Raw genomic sequence first — 21,368 nt, 5'->3', positions numbered from 1 at the left:
AGATATTCCAAAAGTAATTCCACTCTTCTCTCTTCATCTGCCTTCACAAGACTTGCCTTTGAATACTATTGTCATATATTTTTTAGTTCCAGTAAAATACATATTTCACCACTATATTAGAAGGCTTATTAACAAAGCTAGGCAAAGTAGCTGGGTATTAATCTCTTAGGGGACAGGACCATGAGCCTGCCCAGACTTGTCTTCACACTACAGCTCACTACGCAACAACATCAAGGACACCGTGTCCTTCAATTCCATCAAAGGAAGCTAGTGGGCCAACTCTAAACTCTAAATGGATCAACTGCTTTAAATGTTTCTGCATGCAGTGAGAATGTGCTCATATAACCTACGGTAGTATCTAGTCACTTTTTTGATATGGGTGTCATCTTTTCATAAGGTGCCTCTGAGTTTTACTCAGATCAACTGACGCAGGGCTGCCACAGTGTACAACTCCAGGGGGTGGCATTCCCATAATAGTCTGTGGTGCCTTATGGAATTGCACAGTGCACAACATGAGCAGCCTTGGGTGGTGGCCCTGGTTACTAGAGTCACCAGACAGGCCCCTGGGGAGTGGGGTGTGTGCTGTTGGGAAGGCTGACGAATGCTTCAAGGGCAGTGGTGGAGGACATCAGAGTTGGAGTGGGGCAGAGTTCACTCTGTGTGATTATAGGGTGAGATTTATATCACCTGCCGAGCTTTAAAAGAGGCTGGTGAAGGAGATATTAGGGCCCTGCTTCCTGGGAGGCTTGGGTTTGGGGTGTGGTTGACCTCAAACCCTAGAGGGGGCAGGGCAATAGCCAGCAAGGCACATGCATTCACTAGTCTACAAGTTCTCTGAATGTGTGGCAACCCCTTGCTGGACAGGGAGGGAGGTTTATTTGTTTTGTTTTGTTTGTTTTTATCTGGTAGCACCTAAATGTTTGTGCAGAGCTTGCTTTCTCTGCAAACTGAAACATTCCCAGGGAGCATGCTTCATGGAGGGGCTCCCTTCTGCCAGCACAGCATTCAAGCCTTCAAGCTGGTACTCATCTACAACTGTAGATCCCTTTGGAGATCCTAAATGGAGCTGCTGAATTGTTGTCATGGTTACCCAGGCCAGTTTCTGAGGCCAGAATGTTTTTTAAGGAGGGCAGCCCTGAGGTGGGTATCCTGAGTTTCTGAGTAGGCAAATGACCCGAGAGAATCCTTTCCCTCTTCCTTCTCCCAAGCTTCTACTCCCTAACCAGGAACCTGATGTCCATAGTGATCATTAGCTTCAGTCTAGCCCAAACCTACTTGCCCATACTTGATTTAGTCTTAAAAGATCAGGCTGATCTAGCAGCACCCACCCTGGTGGTGGCTCGGCTATGTCTCCTCCCCCTATAAAGCAACACCGGTTTCTGGATTCAGTCATGCACACAGCTGCTTCTAGGCAAAAGACACTTGTGAAGTACAAGTTCTCTGCACTTAATATGTTAATAAGGAGCTGATATTTTTAAAAACCTCAGCCCAGGACTTCACATGTAGCTCATGTAATTCACTAACCTAGTGAGAGAAGAAAACATCACTCATATTTTATCTATAAATAATTAGGGGCGTGTAGAGGTAAAGCTCAGGGCTGTACACCAGGAAGTAGTTAGTGGTAGAGGTGGGATTCAAATTATACTGTCGGGCTCCAAAGACAGTCCTTTTTCTTCCAGGTCATGGCTGCCATTTTAGCCACTGAGAATTGGTAGCTCCAAAATACTCACCTATCTACTGGGTACTGGACATTCATTCATTCACTTAACAAACATGTGCTGAGTCTGCTCTGTGCCCAACTCTATGCTGGCCACTAGGGACACAAAGATAATCAGATAAAACCTTTGCCCTTAAGAAACAAACCCACCGACAACTAGCAGTAATTTACAGAGAGGAATCTACCAGATGTTAGTGGGGCAGTCAGGGCAGCCATTCTGGAGGAAATGACACCTTGGACATTCTGGTGGAACTGAACCAGCAAGTCTAAGGTATGTCCAGATGTGGGGAACAAACAGCAGACTAAGACCCACCCAATTCCTACGCTGAAAGAACTCCAACTAGAATTACAGAGCTAAGACTCATGGTCATCATACAAGGAAAGAATAAAAATCACGGCTTCAGGCTCTAAACAGGTGTTCTACGTGGAAGTGTTGGAGGACTGAGAAACTGAAGCAGAAGAAGTTAGGGCCATTCAGGGAAGGCTAATAGAAATGAAATGGAAGCCACCTTTGTTGATGAGATTCTTAAAGGTTTTGGACTGCTCTTTTTTTCCTACTCTGGCTCTACTGTGATCTCTTCATTCTTTATTGCTCATTTCCTACTAAAGGCAAACACTTATTCACCATCTTTAGAGTGAGGCATTACCCTCATCCCTGATGGTAGTCCTAAGTGGGAACATACAAAGAGGAACAAGAGACACACTGGAGCAGCTAATGAATAACCTAAATGATAAACCTTTGAGAGATGTGAACTCCAAACCAAACAGCAGAAGAAATGAAATGATTCAGACTTCGTAAGGCTACTGTCATTCGAGATAGACTCCACTTTGTTCATTCATTTCTTCAGAATTCACTCACCAATGTCTCCTATCCACAAGGTCCTCTCCTCAATGAGCCCACAGTGGAGCCCCAGGTCCAGCAGACAGAAGCAGCCATTACAATGTGATAATCGAGCATGAGAGACACAGGACTTAAGGGCCATGGATGCTCGTAGAATTTAGGAGGCAGAGTTGGTAGCTTTTGGCCTGACTCCTAAAATGGAACAGGAGTTTACCAAGTGGCGAAGAAAGAAAAGGACACGTGAAAAGGCACTGAGAGTGTGTCTGGAGCACCTTGGTGTGGGGCATTTGTTCGGAGATGAGGTGTTAAGATATGACTTCCCACAGAGTGGAAAGGCCTTGAACACCGGACTAAGGAGTCTGGCCCTTTTCATAGAAAGATCTGAACAGACGAGGGAAATGTCCCGCTGGTACAGTGTATAGAGTGGACCAGAACAGAATGGAGAAGAGGGCTCAATCACATAAGCTTACAGCAGCTGTATCTTTGTGCCTCCCAACTAAGCCAAGCTGGGGGGGTGGGGATGGTGTAATGGAAGGTGAAAGGAGAGTCCCGCGTGAGGTCAACAGGCAGGACAAGGACGTACGCAGTTCCAGGACCAGCACAGCGGCTGGGGAGACCCGCCTCCCCTTCCAGATCCCTCTGGGGCGGAGCTCGGGCCAAAGCACGTGATGCCTGGCGACCCACCTTTACTGTGGGCAGGACTCCCCGTTCATCCTTGGTTTTACCAGTGGCCACTCGGATCCCCAAGACCTTAACTCTTTTTCGTAGCGCTCGAGGGGTCCTTCCTGTTCCGTGCGTCCCTTATAGGCAACTCCTACAAAGAACGGTGAGGGGAGATAAACAGCGAAGGAGTCCTGTGCCCACACTAAAGATGGCAACCTGCTGCGCTCACTCTGGGTGGGGGAGCGGGTTCTGGGAGCCAGGCCTCACTGGGCGAGGCGCAGACGGAAGGGGCGTCTCTCAGGGTATGTTTTCGACCTTCCTGGGAGGGTCCTGAGCCAGGAGGCGTGGCCTCATCTAAATCCCAACAGCTGATTGGTATCTCGGCAAGTGGGCGGGGTGCCCTCGGTACCCCACCCCTCCCTCTTCGAACCGGAAGTGTCTCTCGGTCTTTCCAGCTGGTTGTCATTTCACTCGGCTCGGTCCTGAGGAGAAGGACTCAGCCGCGGCTGCGGGACCCGGACACCGGGAGGCGGTGACGGCGGCGGCGGCGGCGGCATCGGCGACAGCAGAGGAGGAAGAGGAGGAAGAAGGAGAGAAAAAGAAGAGCCAGGCGGAGTCCGCAACAACGACAGCGGGGACTGCGGGACCGGGGCAAAGCGACGGCGGCCGCGGAGACGACGCCGGCCCAGCAACCGTGAGGAGAAACAAAAGCCTTCTAAATTATAGATTTTTTTAAAAATCCGAGGGCAAAAAGAGAGAGAGCACAAAGAGGGGGAGGCTCTTCTCTTTTAGAATAACCACACTAGTGAGTTTTCCCTTTTTTCCCTCTTTTCTTACGACCCCCCCCCCCTCCTGCGGAGAATCGAACTGAGAGAACTGAACAAACCGCCCCTGGGTCCCATGAGGGAAAAAAACCCCGGAGCCGCAGAGAGGGGAAGAGGCCGCAACCGCAGGACCTTCCAGGTCGCCCCGTTGGTCCCCGCGCCCCGGGGCCGCCAGCTCCCTCTCGTCGAGTCTCGCTAATCCTTGCTGGTCGCGATCCCCCCAAGAGGGCGAAACGGGTGTTTCCAACCCATTTCATGGGGGAGAGGAGGCCGCGGGGGGAGCCCAGGACCAGCGACCGCAGCAAGATCTGCACCCGAAGCCTCAGGAACAGCCCCAGGGGCCGGCCCTGCACCCCGTGAAAGAGCCGAAACCGGACCAGGAACAGCAGAGACCCCCCCGCCCCCGCCCCTGCAATCATCTTTCCATTAGTCAGTGCCGATCCCTCTCCCGCAACCAGGAATCCACCTCCCACCCCAGATAACCTAATATAATCTATATATATAAATATATAATATATAATGTTTTTAAATTATTCCTGATTTTTTTTTAACCAAGCTGCCAAGGAAGGAACGTCTTCTCCTCTTAGCCCTATTCTAATTTTTATGTGAGCGAGTCTAAACTGCTGAGGAAGACCCTATGTGATTGTTAAATTATATATATATATATATGCATATATATATTTTTACTCCGCGCAAGGCTTATTCTTCTACACCCATAGATGCTTGAGAAGCTGTGTTTTTGTCATTTCATGGACATTTTCCTTTGGAAAAAGAAAGCGCCTATTTTACTAACCAAAGACTTGATTTTTGCCCCCTTCGTTCTTCTTCCCTCCTAGACATAATAAGCTCGGTTGGATTCATGTCGATGTTTTAAGAGACTTTTTTTTTTTTTTTTTTTTTTTTAGTTTTCAGTTTTTGTTGTCTTTCAGAGCCCAGAATTCCGAATCAGAACTATTTCAAGCGATAAAGTGGCGACCTTTGAGCTATATAGCTATCTATGAAATAAGACATTTCAAACAGGCCACTTAGATTTGAGGTGGAGGACACAGAGACGAGAGACACCAGGTTCGTCCTCTTTTTTTTTCCTTTTTTTTAAAATCATAAGATTCTGACCCCAAGAATAATAAATGGGGGATTACGGGTTTGGAGTGCTAGTGCAAAGCAATACTGGGAACAAATCTGCGTTTCCGGTCCGGTTCCACCCGCATCTGCAGCCGCCGCACCATCACCAGAATGCCACCCCCAGCCCTGCTGCTTTTATAAATAATAACACGGCTGCCAACGGCAGCAGTGCCGGGTCAGCGTGGCTCTTTCCTGCCCCGGCCACCCATAACATCCAGGATGAGATCCTGGGCTCAGAGAAGGCAAAAAGTCAGCAACAGGAACAGCAGGACCCTTTGGAAAAGCAGCAGCTCTCCCCCAGTCCCGGCCAGGAGGCTGGCATCCTGCCCGAAACTGAGAAGACAAAATCTGAAGAGAGTCCAGGGGACACTTCTTCAGAAAACGGCAATGGGAAGGAGAAAATAAGAATCGAGTCGCCAGTGTTGACAGGGTTTGATTACCAAGAAGCCACTGGGCTCGGTGCTTCGAGCCAGCCCCTGACGTCCAGTGCATCGTCTCTTACTGGTTTCAGCAACTGGTCAGCAGCGATAGCACCTTCCTCCTCCACCATCATAAACGAGGACGCGAGCTTCTTTCACCAGGGAGGGGTCCCGGCTGCTTCGGCCAACAACGGTGCTCTGTTGTTTCAAAATTTCCCCCACCACGTCAGCCCCGGCTTCGGAGGCAGCTTCTCCCCGCAGATCGGGCCTCTGTCACAGCACCACCCGCACCACCCTCACTTCCAGCATCATCACAGCCAGCATCAGCAGCAGAGGAGGTCTCCCGCCAGTCCCCACCCCCCGCCTTTCACACACAGAAACGCTGCTTTTAACCAGCTGCCTCATTTGGCCAATAATCTTAACAAACCCCCCTCTCCGTGGAGCAGCTACCAGAGCCCCTCTCCCACCCCATCTTCCTCGTGGAGCCCCGGAGGTGGTGGGTACGGGGGCTGGGGAGGCTCCCAAGGCCGAGACCACCGCAGAGGGCTGAATGGAGGGATAACGCCCCTGAACTCCATCTCGCCTTTGAAGAAGAATTTTGCAAGCAATCATATTCAGCTGCAGAAGTATGCTCGCCCCAGCTCTGCCTTTGCTCCTAAATCCTGGATGGAAGATAGCTTGAACAGGGCTGACAACATTTTCCCTTTTCCGGTAAGATTATGTTCCATTAATAGATTAAGATGAATAAGGAAATTGCATGGTGTAATATCTGTTTAACTAAGAGAGTTTGAATTGTTCATGTGCATGTCAGAGCCCTTCTGAGAAAATGAGTTAATTACCAGACGTTATTTTGGCAGGACAGGAGTATAATTTGGAACAAAATATTCAGCGGTTTCTTGGGAAAATTTCTAATTGTAACTTTCCCCATGGATAACAGTATGAATTGGAAGAACTGTGAATACCAGAGAGTTAATGATGTCATAATTATTAACTGTAACACCTTTCTAGCTGGACAAGATCATCATGGTTGTTTTCCCTACTTTTTTAGGTGGGAATAAATAATGTATGGATATGAGTATATTTCATCGTGGAAACCGATGATCATTTTCTGCCCAGATCATTTTCTGCCCAGATATGATGAAAAAATTAATCCCCCCCCCCTCCACTGTAGGGTAGTGATTCAGTGAAAACCAACTATTGAATTGTAGTTTTCTCCCTGGTTACATTTTAAACCTGGAACCTCTCTGAACCTTGCAGTGTGAACAGTCTGAATCCATCCATTCAGCAATTCCTCTTAAACCTCTTTGCCAATTCCGGCCTGCCCTGCTCAGTGAAGACTGGTACAGAAATGATCTAAATGTTTTCTTCATCCCCATTTATTTTCAAATACCATGAAACTGTTGATCTAAGGGTGACTCTTTTATGATGCCTTTGATCCATTTGTTTATTTTCCAGTGTTAACACTAGGGGTGTAGATAAACCATTCCTAAAAATAGGACCAGGCAAAGATCACTTGTCTTTCTTGCCACCAGTGTATCCTTACTCTGTAAGAGTCACATTGTTTGATGTTTTTGAATTAATGAGCAGCCAGTCTAGTTGACAGATAGGACATGGAGGGAATTTCATAATTAATTGAACATCAGCTACTCCACTAAGTTTGTACTCTTTGGGAGTATGATTGTTTACATGTATTTAGGAAATTTATATGGGATAATCATTCAATAACATTGAATCAGTCCTCACAGTGACCCCTCAAGGTAAGTTCTATTGTTATCCCCATTTTGCAGATGAAAAACTTGGCTATTGGAAAGCTATAACTTGCCCCAAAGCACACAGCTGATGAGAGTACAAATTCTAGGTTAAAACAACAAGGATTAAAATTCACGTTTGTATCCCTGTGTATGTATATGTATTGTGTGTGTAGACACACGTGCACCACAGATAGAGGGTTATTTTAGAGATGCTTCTGCAAGGGCTAAAACAGATTACAAAATAGTTGCAATGTCCCCAAATATGATGTCAGCACAAGTAGAATTATCTGTTTTGATTAAAAATTTGCTTAGTGGGAGGGGAAGTTTGCTAAGAGAACTCTATGTCATTCCAAGGAATTAAATGTCCCTTCCCTGAAGGATTCAGGTGTAACAGTTAGGATGTATCTGAAAATATTCGATCAAGATTATTTTAGAGTTTTAAACATATATTTTTTTTTTTTTGGCTACGTATCAAAAAGCTGTTGACTTTCGCTTTTATAAAGGGTTTTTTACTCAAACTGAAGAACAATTATCTTGCGTTAGTGGTTCGGTAAAAAAAGGCTCTTTTAGACACTGGCAATTTCATGAAGTATGTTTTTAAAAAGTTGCTTTTAATATTCTTTTGAACATAATTGAAAGAGAGTTTAGTGCAAAGGTGACTTTTATGAATTATTCATATGTTGCTAATTTTTAAATCTAAGCTGGCATTCTGTACATTTCCACTGGATTAAGATTGGCTCAGAATGGAATACACTTTATTTTGCTGCTATACACCGACCGAATGAACTTATGTGACCTCATGCTTTATTTTCCATTCTCAGTTTATTGACTTTTGATAAAGATTTGCGTTGCAAAAAAAAATTTCAGAAAATGAGTAACTATGTACAGCACATTATTATTAGTATTTTGGGGGGCTAATGGAATGCGTTTAACATGTGAAATCATTGGGTTCAGTTGGAGATTTAGCTGGTTTATGAAATAATAATAAAATAGACTAAGAATGATACTAAAAAATACTGTTAGAAACTAACTCTTCCCTTAGAATTGTTGTCTATTATGCTGAGGATGGAAAAAGGATGAGGCAATATACCTGGCTCAAATATGGTAGGGTAAGAAACTAAATTGTTGATTTCTGCTCACTGTCCCCACCATTTTTAGGAAAGGGAGTAGGGGATCAGGGAGCCATGAGCAAGTGTGGGGATGATTTGAAAGTCACAATAGAAAGAAGTGATTTGAAAAAATCCTAATTGGGCTTTGAAAAAAATCACAAGTTAGCAAACTGATTACTGTAGTGCTTACTTAAATGAATGTAGTTCTGTGTGTGTGTGTGTGTGTGTGTGTGTGTGTGTGTTTTAACAATTACTCTTTTGAATTGGTTTTTGGCAAAAAAGAAAAAATGCCATTTGGGATTGGTATGGATTACTTGGTTAAATTTGATATGAAAACTCAAAGGAATGTTTATTGGACCGGGAGCCTGGAGACCGAGGTTATGGTCTTGGCCCTATCAATATCATAGTGTTTGGGGACCTCGGTTTCCCCATAAAATGTGGAGGATGACGGAGGCAATGCCTGAAAGTTTCTTATGATCCTGAAGTGAGCTTCTGTGAAATTGAAATTGAAATTGCTGCAGCTACAACCACAGTCTTTCCTAACCGCAGCTCTTACTTAAATTTATTACCCTAAACACTATTAATTTTAGGAAAGAAATTTTACAGATATTTGTAATTCCATTTCAATGGCTATTGTCAAGAATTCCCAATGTGTTGTAGAGAGATCTGGATATGCACCAGAGAAGTTACAGGGTCCAGCTTACATAGCCACATTTTAATGTTAGTATTGAATCAAAGGCCAGCCCGATATTATTACATTGAAAGGAAAGACTTTACCTAATACGTAAAGTTTAGTTTGAATGATTGATGCATGCTAATCAGAAGGTGATTATAGTTAAGGTTTTGAAAGTGGAAAATAATAGAAAAGGATAGAATATACTTATCAACTTTAAAATGTTAAAAGATAATATTCAAGTCAAAATTCTTTGTTTGTCTATTTTTAGTACATACTCTATGTACCAGGCACTGGCATAGGATTTCTTAATCCTATGAGATTTGGTTTTATTGTCCCAATTTTAAGATGAAGAAACAAGGTCCATATTCATGTGATTAAAGGCATGATTTGACCTTTACATTAAGGAGGAAAAAAAAATCTCCCATGTTCTGCCAGACACATCCTGGAATTCCAATGTCCAAACTACATAAGATATTGGGGCACTTGCCAATAATTATATTTGAATACAGCACTTCTTTGGAGAGGTGCCTAGATCTTCTGTCCTTACAGGAAAGTAAAGGAGAATTGGATAGTATATATTCTGTTCCTTATCTTCAGCTCAGTTACTCTCACACCTTCATTAGCTAAATACCAAGAAGTAGGCAATAGATATATAAATAAATACATTAATTAGAAAAAGGGCAGAGAGGGGGACAAAATCTTTCCCAAAGATCATCCTAAAACTTGGTAGGGAGACATTTTGGGATTTAGAGCCCCTTTGCTCTTAAGACACAGTCACCGTGGGTTTGTTAAGTTGTCTTAACCAGGCAAATAATTCATGTCACTTTAATATCTCTGCCTGTGTTGTCACTTTTTTGATTCTTAAAATTACATATGGCACCTTATATTTGAAAGCAGAAAGTTACTGCATTGCTTCACTTCTGAAAGTCATGGTGAATTATTACAGTTGTCTGAGTGCAACCTCATTACAGTTTTGGTTTCTTCATAGCATCCTGGGAGGGATCTTTGTATAGGAAATGTTTACTTTTAATTTCTATTTTTTTATGTTAGAAGAAGGAAAATTAATTTTTAACCTGTAAAGTAGGGGTTGGATTGTTTTGGCTCCAGCAGAATTCAGATATTGGAAACACTTTGGGAAAAGCCTACCAGATACAGTTTTATGCGTTTTTGTAGAAAGCCTTTCAACTAAGTTTAATTGCTTTTCTGGTGGGATCAAAACTTGGGCGGGGTAGAGTGTTTTTTTAATCATTTTTTGTTGTCTTCACAGAAGCCATCGAGTATGGTCAACACATTGTTCCACATCTTTTGGGAAAAACCTGTTTGTAGTAAGCCTCGTGAATTTGGTTGTTGCTATTGCTGCAACTAGAAAGATGTCCATAGTTCATGGGTTTATACTTTTAAAAAAAAATTTCTTTTTTACATTGATTTATTTTTGAAAGACAGAGAGAGACAGAGCCCAAGTGGGGCAGGGGCAGAGAGAGGAGAAGACCCAGGATCTGAAGCAGGCTCCAGGCCCTGAGCTGTCAGCACAGAGCCTGACGCGAGACGCAAAAACTCACAAACCGTGAGACCATGACCTGAGCCGAAGTCAGACACTTAACTCTGAGCCACCCAGGCGCCCCTTATGCTTTTGAGAATAATTCTTGTTGGTGTTCATGAGAAAGAAATGGAGAAGTAGTCTTAAAGTTAACATATGCCTCATTTAAACTAAACAGCCTATATTTATTTTTTAATAACTTTATCTTGCCGTAAGGGAAATAAGCTTGAAGATCCATTATCACATATTTTCAGCGCTACATTGTACTTCAGTTTTTGTCCCATCACAGATAAGATAATGGGTATAATGTGTTTCTCTTTAAGGCGGGGAGCCCATAACGTGAGCATTTATTTTAATATTTCCTGGAAAACTCATTTTATATTTAATCGTTCGAAGAAAATTCCTCTTGTAGAAATTAAAGTATATTTTTACCATGATGAATTTATAGCGATACCGAATTTTTTAACTTCAAAATTAGTATAGGTTCTCATTACATTTTATATCATTGAAACAGAAGGAGTTCCACTTTCTTGGTTTCAGAAAATTCTTAGTAGATAGAAAGATAAAGGTACAGTCCTCTTTTTAATCAGTTTTTGAAGGTGAAACTTGAAAAATTACTGAGGAGGCCTGTTTTAGGAGGCCAAAGGAACATGGAGTAGAGTGGATACAAAGGCTCTGGTACCTAGCAAACTTGATTCTGACTTTGCACTCTAATAAGCTTTGTCACCTTGAGCAAATCGCTTAAATTAAGGAAGATAAAACCTTGTTAAGATAATAATACCCAAGAGTTAAGGTTTATTGCGAGGTTCCTTAAGTATTTGGCCATAGTAAATAGTTTAAATTTTGTTTCGATTTAAAGTATGGCTCTCTAAAATTTGTAAAACTATGAAATTCCTTACAATTACGGTACCTTTGAAAGATTTTTAACAGTCCTTTGTATCTCCTTATTATATATATTTTTTATTTATATTTTATTTCTTTTGAATGAGCTAGATGCAATCCAGGACAGATAAAACATTTAGCAGAATTATCAGTTTTCTGGAGAAGTTTTATCATTGTGTATATGCCTAAAATTCCGTTAATATTGGCAGACTGTATCTTTCAGTATTTTGAATGATTTTACCTATAGTTATTTTAAGAAATTTAGAACATTTTACTCCCTTTGTGTACCTTAAAGGAGACTATTTCAAAGGAGAATTTGTGACTTTTTTTGGTAAGAGATAGGAAAAGGGTACCATAGATTTGAATTGGGTATATTTTAGCTTTTATCCTGAAATTCAGTTTTGTTTTATATATTTTAATTTGTTTAGTACATATCTAATAAGCATCTCCTATGTTATAGACCAGGGGCAAGACTAGAGATCTCATAAAAGTTGTTTTGGTTTGATTTAAAATTTTCTTTCTGATCTGTGCTAGTCCCTGAATGATGCTAAACATACTTTAAAAAAAAAATCTCATTATAAATAAATTAACAATTCCTAGTTTCATGTCATTGTAATCCATGAGCTGTTTAAAAATTTTTTTTAAATGTTTGTTTACTTTTGAGAGCGAGAGAGAGACAGGGTGCAAGTGGGGGAGGGGCAGAGAGAGAGGGAGACACAGAATCTGAAGCAGGCTCCAGGCTCTGGGCTCTCATCACAAAGTTCGATGCTGGGCTCAAACTCAAGAACCACAAGATCATGACCTAAGCCGAAGTCAGATGCTTAACCTACTTAGCCACACAGGTGCCCTTCCATGAGCTGTCTTAAACCCTAAGGCAAATTAAGAGATCCAACTTTAGATATAACAAACACAGTGTGTAAATGGCATTTTCAAATATTTTATTAATGGTCACATTTATAAGTATATACTGGTATGCAACATGTGCTTGTTTAAGTTCTGTGGCAAAATGGTATTACAAAAGGCGAACTTTAACCTACGGGTAACAAAATTCAGGCCTCATGACATATAAAGGAAAAAACTCCATCAGCCACTTAGAGGTCCTCTCTCATGTTTGCAAACTGAATTAATAACATCCAAAGTCTTAAGCTATACATGTACTTCTCATATTGTAGAGTGTTTAGATTGGGCAATTTCCATTTGCTGGATATTTACCAGCAATATCCCATCATTGTTTTTTGTATAGGTCTAAACTAAGTTATAGTTAATCCCTCAGTATTATACATTTCGAAGCCATATTTATATTTAAATATTATGTAACACATTTAAAAATTATTTTAATATTTAATTATTTTTGGTAGACAGAGAGAAAGAACACAAGCAGGAGAAAAGAGAGAGAGGAAGACACAGAATCTGAAGCAGGCTCCAGGCTCTGGGCTGTCATCACAGAGCCTGATGTGGGGCTCGAACCCACAGACCATGAGGTCATGACCTGAGCTGAAGTCAGATGCTTAACCGACTGACCCACCCAAGTGCCCTTATAACACACTTTTAATAGTAGTTCTTCCCGGTATTTTGGAGGAACTCATCAAGTGCTTGAGTGCTGGTCAGTAAATTAGCTGTTGTCATTTTACGTCTGTAAGAACCTTAACAAAAAGTCAACATAAGAATGTTGCTTTACAAAAAAATCTCCTAATGATAGTATGGAAGTCAGAGCAGGGTTCCAAATATGGCCCTGCCACTTACTAACCATATGACCTAGGGCATGCTGCTTAACCTTCCTAAGCCTTCATTTTCTCATTTGTTTTGACAGGTCATCACATAAAAATATTAATCCAAAATCTTGCAAATAGCATGTATTCCTAAACTACAAAAAACATTGTATAACTTGTGTGTGGTAATTTGGGCTGAATTTTAAAGAAGACTTTCATAAACCAAACCATAATTTTAAAAAATAGAGTCACCGTACTTAAATAACAGTGGAAATCAGATTAGATGGTATTCTCACTTTCTTGAACACTGCTAAAAAAAATTAGTGACTTTTTTGGTCTCTATTTTGGCAAAGTGTTTTCCCTCATGACTTTTAAAGCTTTTCATCAGGAAAACAATTCAGCATTGCCAATAGTAGACAAAATAGTACAGCAAACCCCCATGTACATGTCATCTGACTTTAACAATGATCAACTCGACAGTCTCCTGTATCTTCTTCCTAACCCTCTCCCCATTCATGTTATTTTAAAGCAGTTCCCAGATAGTGTATCAGTTCAACTGCACAGGTCTCTAGAAGATTAGGAGTCTTTCCCCCTCATAACAACAACAACAACAACAACAACAACAATTTTGCGAGGTGTTTTTAAGAAAAGATAGAAACTGAAGCAAGGCCCACATTTCTGTTGCACCAGCCTAACTTGTTTCACCAGGCTGGTGCTAATCTCTAAGGAAGTCACCGCTGGCTTCATTTCCTCCCTTCTGAGCAGAGAAGGCTGTTGGTGGCCACTTGGCCATCAGAAAAAAAAAAAAAAAAGGTGAGGGGGGAGAGATCCAACAAAAATGCCAAAACATCAGTTGTGACTGAGAATTTGGGAGATTGTCTAGTTTTCCTCTCTCAACTTCATTCTTCTCCCAGGTTCAGGCTTCTGTGGACTTGAAGGAAGGATCTCCGGAAGGAGAGAGAACAGGGCAAGACTGGGAGCTTTGGGGTTGTAGTTTTGTTTTTGTTTTTTTTTTTAAGAAGAATTTAGAGATTTGGGATCTTTCGTTGGCCTTTGGACTGTATCAGATTTTTTTCCACATCTTGCTGTCTTTCAACCCGCATATATTTGAGACCTTCAATGGCCCTTACACTGGGAGCACATGACCGAGGCAAGCATGCTTCTTGAGGTATAGAGTCTGGGACCTGTCTGTGCCTGAGTGTTTAGAAGTACCTTGTGCTCAGGATACTCTGGAGAGCTAAGGATATGGGGGTGGGAATTGTGAGGGCCCAGAAAGGCTGACACTGGGCGCAGTCTGCTTTCTGACATCACTCTCCGAGTTCACAAAAAAGATGTCATGGGTTATAGGACACAAGCCTCAGTTTAGGAATAAAGATTGTGCATCTTGGTGACCGTTTCCTCTGCTGACTCTGGACCCTGATCAGGCCCAACATACATGGAACAGAGGAACTCTGATAGCCAGGACGTAGCCAAAGGCAGAAGAAGGGCCAGAAAAGACTAAATGACTTTATTCCTTAGGGTGGAGTTTTAGTAGTATTTACCCATTTTCCTTAAACTAGTGACTTCTTGCCCTGAGTAGTTTATTAAGTAGGAGAATTTTTTTTTCTATTTTATTTTCCTATGAAAATGGGCTATAGGGAATAGCACAGAACAGCTGATTTATTCAGATAGAACAAGTCTTAATTTCATATGTTAATTTCAGGCTCTTTTGCCATTTCACTAGAGAGAGAAGGAACAGAGGAGTGTTTATTGAATAGGTCTACTAACTACAGGGCATTTTGCACAATCTGTCAAATACCTTATCTTTTTCCTCACCACGATTTTATAAGGGAGGCATTATCCTCATTTTGCTGATGAAAGCAAGGTTCAGAGATGCTGCAGCATCAAGATCACTTGTCTAATAAGTGGTCGTTGAAGCTCAGGCCTTAGAATAGAATAGACTTTCATTATTTCTCTCTGCCCAGCAAGGTGAGAATGAATAAATCATCAACAAGAAGAAGGGGTCTTGATCCAGGAACTGACTGATCAAGTCTGGGACAGCAGCTTGTTTTTTGAATTCAGTTAAGTGGTGACAAGACATGGTTACCATTTCAAGGATCTCTAATGCTCAGAATGAGTGTGGTTTATTTAGTGAAGGTGGAATAACCTTTTTTTCTCAAAGGCTTTCAGGAAAGAAGAGATCTGATTCATCAATTCACATGGGGGGCAAATGGAGCTATTGAGCCAATCAGGGTGATACTCCAAAGACATTCATTCATTTAGTTATAGTTTTTTATAGGGAGAATTGGGTAGCCTACGCTCTCTTAAGAGTCTGCCTTAATTATTAAGTGGCCATAATGAGAAAGTACTGATGGAAGAGGAAACATAGGAAGAAATATGATACTAAGTGTGGTTTCTTCTACTGCAGATAATTACCTCTTTTACTTTGACCTCTGACACTTGTTCTCTGCATTCAGGCCCTGTACATAGTGAAGGACATCATACCTGCTGGGTATTTATTTACACATTGAAATTTCTAGGTCATGATGAGGCTTACTTAAATGGACCACTTTTCTAAGCTTCTGCTCCAATGTCAGACTCTACCGCTTACTGTGTGACTTGGAGAGTGATTGGTTAACTCCTTATAGCATCATTTACCTCAAATGGGGATGATAATTGTATGCACTTGATGTGATGGTTGTGAGGAACTGATGTGTATCATACATAATTCACAGAAGATGCACAACACTGAACCAGGAGGAACATGCGGGCCACTTTAATAATGGCAGTGACAATGATGAAGGACTTAGAGTACGCTGCACATGTGCAGCATGTCTATGGCTGTGTGGATAGATGAGTGGTGCTCACAGTCCACTGAGGGGAAGGCTGTGATGGAACTTTGTCAGCGTTATGGGCAAGGACAGCATGCTAAGGGGATAGGAAAAAGGGACTTGTCTCTGCACAGGGACATGAGGGTCATCTGGAAGTAGACTCATAAAAGTTGATTTGTAGTTTTTTGTGATGCCCGTGGGCTTACATGATTGAATCCAAGAAGAACATTGCATCTTGGCAAATCTTGGATTAAAACTCCCATAGTATCTTTGATTAATTATGGGCTCTACTGGCATTTCAGACTTCCTATTTATTTTGGCAGCTGCACTACTGGCATAGGCTTTCCTTTCAAACCAAAATATTTTCTTTTCCCTTCTTCACTAGGGAAAGTTTAAGCCAGAAAGAGAAACTTCCATAGGCTGATACAGATGCGTAGCCGTCTGGGATGTGATGATCCAAGTAATGTCTGTCTTTATAGGGAGAGAGTGAGTAAAGGGAGGAGTAGCTGACTTTTGGCTTTGGTTCTTAATAATGTAGCTGTATTCAATTAAGTACTTTTTGTGTTTTAGATCCAGGTCTAGGAATGCCAAAACATACTAACTGAAGTATAAAAAGACAAGAACCAGTAATAGAGTGGTCATGGTGGTTGATTTGTTGAAATTGAACTTGATTGTCATCTTTTTCCAAGTTAGGCATCTTGGAGCTTGGAGAGGGCTTTGTTTTGGGTTCTGAGAGCAAAGCCCTTTGCCTCATGGCAGGAACCTTAAAATGGCTGACGTAGGATATTTAAGCTGGACTGATCATGACCAGTCAGCCAGGATGTAAGCCACAAACACAACCCCAAGTATCTAATGAAGTGAGCCTGTTGAATGTAATTGTTTAACTCAGTGCTATTCTTCACTTAGAAACTTATTAGAAGTGTCACTTCTTGGATCCTACCCAGACCTACTGGAGGAGATACTTTGTGGGTGGACCTCGTAATCTATGTTTTGACAAGACTTCCAGATGATTCTGATACACTCTCAAGCTTGAGAATCACCATCTTAGATTATCCATCTGGATGTAAAAAAAAAAAAAAAAAGCCACGAATGATGATTTTGGTTTGTGGTATAATTGCAGTCTAGTTGTTCTTCCTGTGGTAATAGACCAACAGGTTCATGTATTTCTTTTGGCTACTTCTAGAATGTTACGAACAGCCCCGTCATCAGTTATTTGCTGATGTAAGGCTTCCTATTTTGCCATGGCAGTCAGGATCACTCAGGTGTAAGTTAAAAGGACTGGCTTTGGTTCTTAATAATAATCTCTTTGAAATACTAATTTGTTTGATCAGAACATTATTTTTTATCAACTTTGATCTTCATATTAGCTTGTATGATTTTTTTCCTTTAGAAATTGTCTTGTGAAGTAGAGATGACAGAAACTGGAGCCAACCAGTTACTGACACGCAACTCGAAATATATTGTTATGTTGTTATATATATAACAATATGTTGTATGACAATCAGGATCACAGAGTAAAATGAGGTCCAAGTAGTGTAGTCAAGTTTGCTTTGCTGAGCCTTGAAAAGAATTGGTACTCTTCTGTTTTCATTCTTGATTATTAAGCTCACATGTTCTGGAGTCAGAAGGCTTGGGTTCAAATTCTGCCCCTCCACTTACCTTGCATTGATACGGTTATTTATTTAATCACTCTAAATTTCTGTTTCTTCATCTGTAAAAAGGGATAATTATTGAACATACTTAACAGTATACGATTTTCATGAGGAATAAAGAAGATCATACATGTAAAGCATTAGAGCTTGATAAATGTTAGTTACTAAGATTTGTCGTATTATTACTACTATTACTACAACTTCTGCTCCTGTGGTTGGCAGTAGATAGCCTAGAGAGGCATTTGTGGTAGGTTTCTAATTTGTGCGCCACATCTATTTGTCACCTCAACAGAAAGAAGGAAGATAAGGCTTCTTATCTTTTTGGTACCTCTGATATAATCCTATATTACTCTACTCATACATTTTGTTCATTTATTTATTTATTGAGAAATATTTGAGTCCCTGCTATTTGCTGGACACTTGCCAGCACCTTCCTGCTCCCTGGACCATTTCAGCAGGGAATATACATATTTGTTTTTTATTTTATATATCTTTTATTTTTCTTATTAAAAAACTCTTTTTAAGTTTGTTTATTTTTTTGAGAGAGAGCCTGAGTGGTGGAGGGGCAGAGAGGGAGAGAGAGAGGGAGACACAGATCTGAAGCAGGCTCCAGGCTCTGAGCTGGCAGCACAGAGCCCGATATGGAGCTTGAACTCACGAACCGCAAGATCATGACCTGAGCCAAAGTCAGACACTTAACTGACTGAGCCACCCAGGGACCCCTACACAAATGTGTATCTTAATTAGTGTGGTCCTTTGAGTGCCATGGCCATTACTTTACCCAGGGAATTACCACCTGCTTTGGAGGGCGATTTTAGGCTTGAATCCTGACTAAGCTGCTGAACTATGCAGTAACCTGTCTGTGCAGTAAACAGAATTTTCCTTAGTCTTAGTTTTTATCGTGAAAACAGGAACAATGCCATCTAACTTATAAGGAGGTTTGAGGATTAATTAAAATAGTATTAATAAAGGACTTAAAATAACGTCAGCTACTTAGTAGGTGTTCAGCAAAAAATAGTTCTGTTTTTCTACCTTTTCTCCCTATAGGCTGCCAAGAGAAACTGGTGATGGTACATTGAAGCAAATATGGTTTCTGATGGTTTTTTGTTTTATCATAGAGTCTTTGCCCTTCATCTGAAAGAAATCAGGATATCCCCTTCAACAAATTGTTTTAAGTAAATTTTTTTAATTAAAAAACCTGTTATATTATTTTACATATAGCATAAGAAAATGTAATGGTTGTCCCTCTAAGACTCTTAAGGCTTCATTTTCTTATTAACCTGTGATTGACTCTCAACTTTTTGTAGGCCCAAAGTGATGAGCTTTCATTAGTCATTCTCAATTATGTTTTTGCTTCCTGCTGTAATCATCAATATAATTAAACTAAATCTTGGGAGAGCACAAACTAAGGATATCAGAAAGCTGGGATACAAATATATTTTGGAGCTAGGAAAAGGACATTAGAGATCTAATCAAACATTTTCCTTTTTCAGATCAGCAAAGAGGTCTGAAAGATGAAAGTACCCAAACTCCTATGACCCACCAGTGGTGGCATTGGGGCATCCTAGTGTCTAACGCTCATCCCACTGATTTATGCTGATGTACATTTTTTGCTTATCAGCTCAAGTTCAATCTAGAAGAGCTGTCACTTAGCAAGGTTTCTATTTTATAGTTAGTTTGCTTTCTGGGAAATGGATCCAAGGAAATAAGTGATGAAAATAGATAAATGATATTTGGCCCAATTAGCAATCAAAAAAGGTAAAATCAAAGAACAAAATAGGGAAATCAAAGCCCTCTTGTTTTGACACTTTGGCTCTTGGGTAGGAAAACTCCTTCACCTACTTGCTAGTAGGACACTTAAATTTTGGATTTTGTTTTTATTTTAATTAGAGGTTGAAAATGGTTGGAAAAGATCAGTGAGAGGGAGTAAATCAAGAAGAATAAACTTTAAACCCTCTTTGAGAACAGAATGATTACTTGACAAAATGTGTGGCTCTTGAACTCTTTGTATTGCCAAGGCATCAGAAGAAATAAAATGTCATACAGATGTACTCATTTATCATAATTGTAATAAAGCTGGACTGTGGGAAAGAATGCATTTTAGGCCAGGGTTGGCAAGACTGTGGGTATTGTGCCATTGGGTCTGTATGTACCTTGCACTTAAATCATCAGCTATCTGTCCAAACACTGTTCCCTTTTTGAATCCACACAGAGCCTGAAAATCCTTCTCAACATATTGCATCTGAGATTCAATACCAGTTGATCAGAGTTGGTATATTGGTATTTGTTAATGTTTTTGTGTGTGTGTGTGTGCCAAAACCCAGGAACGAATGGTATATGTTACTTTTGTATCAAATCGTGAGAAACGAGGGGTACCTGGGTGACTCAGTCAGTTAAGCATCCGACTTCAGCTCAGATCATAATCTCACAGTTCATAGGTTTGAGCCCCTCATCTGGCTCTCGTGCTAAGAGCTCAGAGCCTGGAGCCTGATTCAGATTCTGTGTCTCCCTCTCTTTCTGGCCCTCCCCCACTCATGCTCTGTCTCTCTCCATCTCTCAAAAATGAATAAATGTTAAAAAAAAATTTTAGGGGCACCTGGGTGGCTCATTTGGTTGAGCGTCTGGCTTCAGCTCAGGTCATGAGATCATCGTTCATGGGTTTGACCTGTGTCAGGCTCTGTGCTGACAGCTCAGAGTCTGGAGCCTGCTTCAGATTCTGTATCTCCCTCTCTCTCTGACCTTCCTCTGTTCATGCTCTCTCTCTTTCTCTCTCTCAAAAATAAATAAAACATTTAAAAAAATATTTAAAAAATTTTTAATTGTGAGAAATGAAAGGAAAGTATAAGTATAAAAAGGATAGAGGGTTTGTTTTTAATCCTATAAAGCATTACTGAAAATTTTTAAATTTCATTTAGGATTTTAAATTTAATATATTTCACCAGTTGCAAGTCAGTGGTTATGTTAGCAAAAATCTTTCTGTTTCAGGCAATATGCTAGGGGAGGAGGTAATGAAGTGGCTTGGGTAAATTCCAATGCCACATTTAGAAACTTATAGGTTAAAAAGAAGCTTATTTTTTATTTTAAAAAATATTTTTAAAATTTTTTAGCATTTATTTGTTTTATGAGAGACAGAGAGACAAGCGTGAACCAGGACGGTCAGAGATAAAGGGAGACACAGAATCCAAAGGAGGCTCCAGGCTCTGAGCTGTCAGCACAGAGCTGGATGCCGGGCTCGAACTTTGAACCATGAGATCATGACCTGCGGCGAAGTCGGACACTCAGCCAACTGAGCCACCCAGGCGCCCCTTAAATAATTTTTTAAATATTTTTTAAATGTTTATTTATTTTTGAGAGAGAGAGAGAGAGAGAGAGAGAGAGAGAAAGAGAGAGAGAGAGAGAGAGAGAGAGAGCCTGAGCAGGGGAGGGGCAGAGAGAGGGAGATAGAGGATCTGAAGCAGGCTCCTCGCTGACAGCAGAGAGCCCAATGTGGGGCTGAAACTCCTGAACTGTGAGATTATGACCTGAGCCTAATTCAGATGCTTAATGGACTAAGCCACCCAGGTGACCCAAAAGGAAATTTCTTTATTTTATTTTTTATTTATTTTTAAATGTTTGTTTATTTTTGAGAGAGAAACAGAGCTTGAGCAGGGGAGGGG

General features: G+C 41.0%; 1 protein-coding gene across 4 annotated transcripts in view; it reads left to right on the top strand.

Moving 5' to 3' along the window:
- The first annotated feature begins 3,687 nt into the window (after positions 1-3,687).
- CPEB4 (cytoplasmic polyadenylation element binding protein 4) overlaps positions 3,688-21,368 on the top strand; it is a 65,075-nt gene continuing 47,394 nt past the window's right edge. For all 4 annotated transcript variants that reach the window (XM_029942838.1, XM_029942836.1, XM_029942835.1 and 1 more), the window contains exon 1: positions 3,688-6,297. In XM_029942838.1, the coding sequence (XP_029798698.1) occupies positions 5,173-6,297 (1,125 nt within the window). In that variant the 5' untranslated portion in view covers positions 3,688-5,172. The remainder of the gene's footprint in view (positions 6,298-21,368) is intronic.

This window comes from Suricata suricatta, chromosome 6 (assembly GCF_006229205.1).
Source record: "Suricata suricatta isolate VVHF042 chromosome 6, meerkat_22Aug2017_6uvM2_HiC, whole genome shotgun sequence".
NCBI classification, from domain to species: domain Eukaryota; kingdom Metazoa; phylum Chordata; class Mammalia; order Carnivora; family Herpestidae; genus Suricata; species Suricata suricatta.
This window is presented reverse-complemented; position numbering and strand designations above follow the sequence as displayed.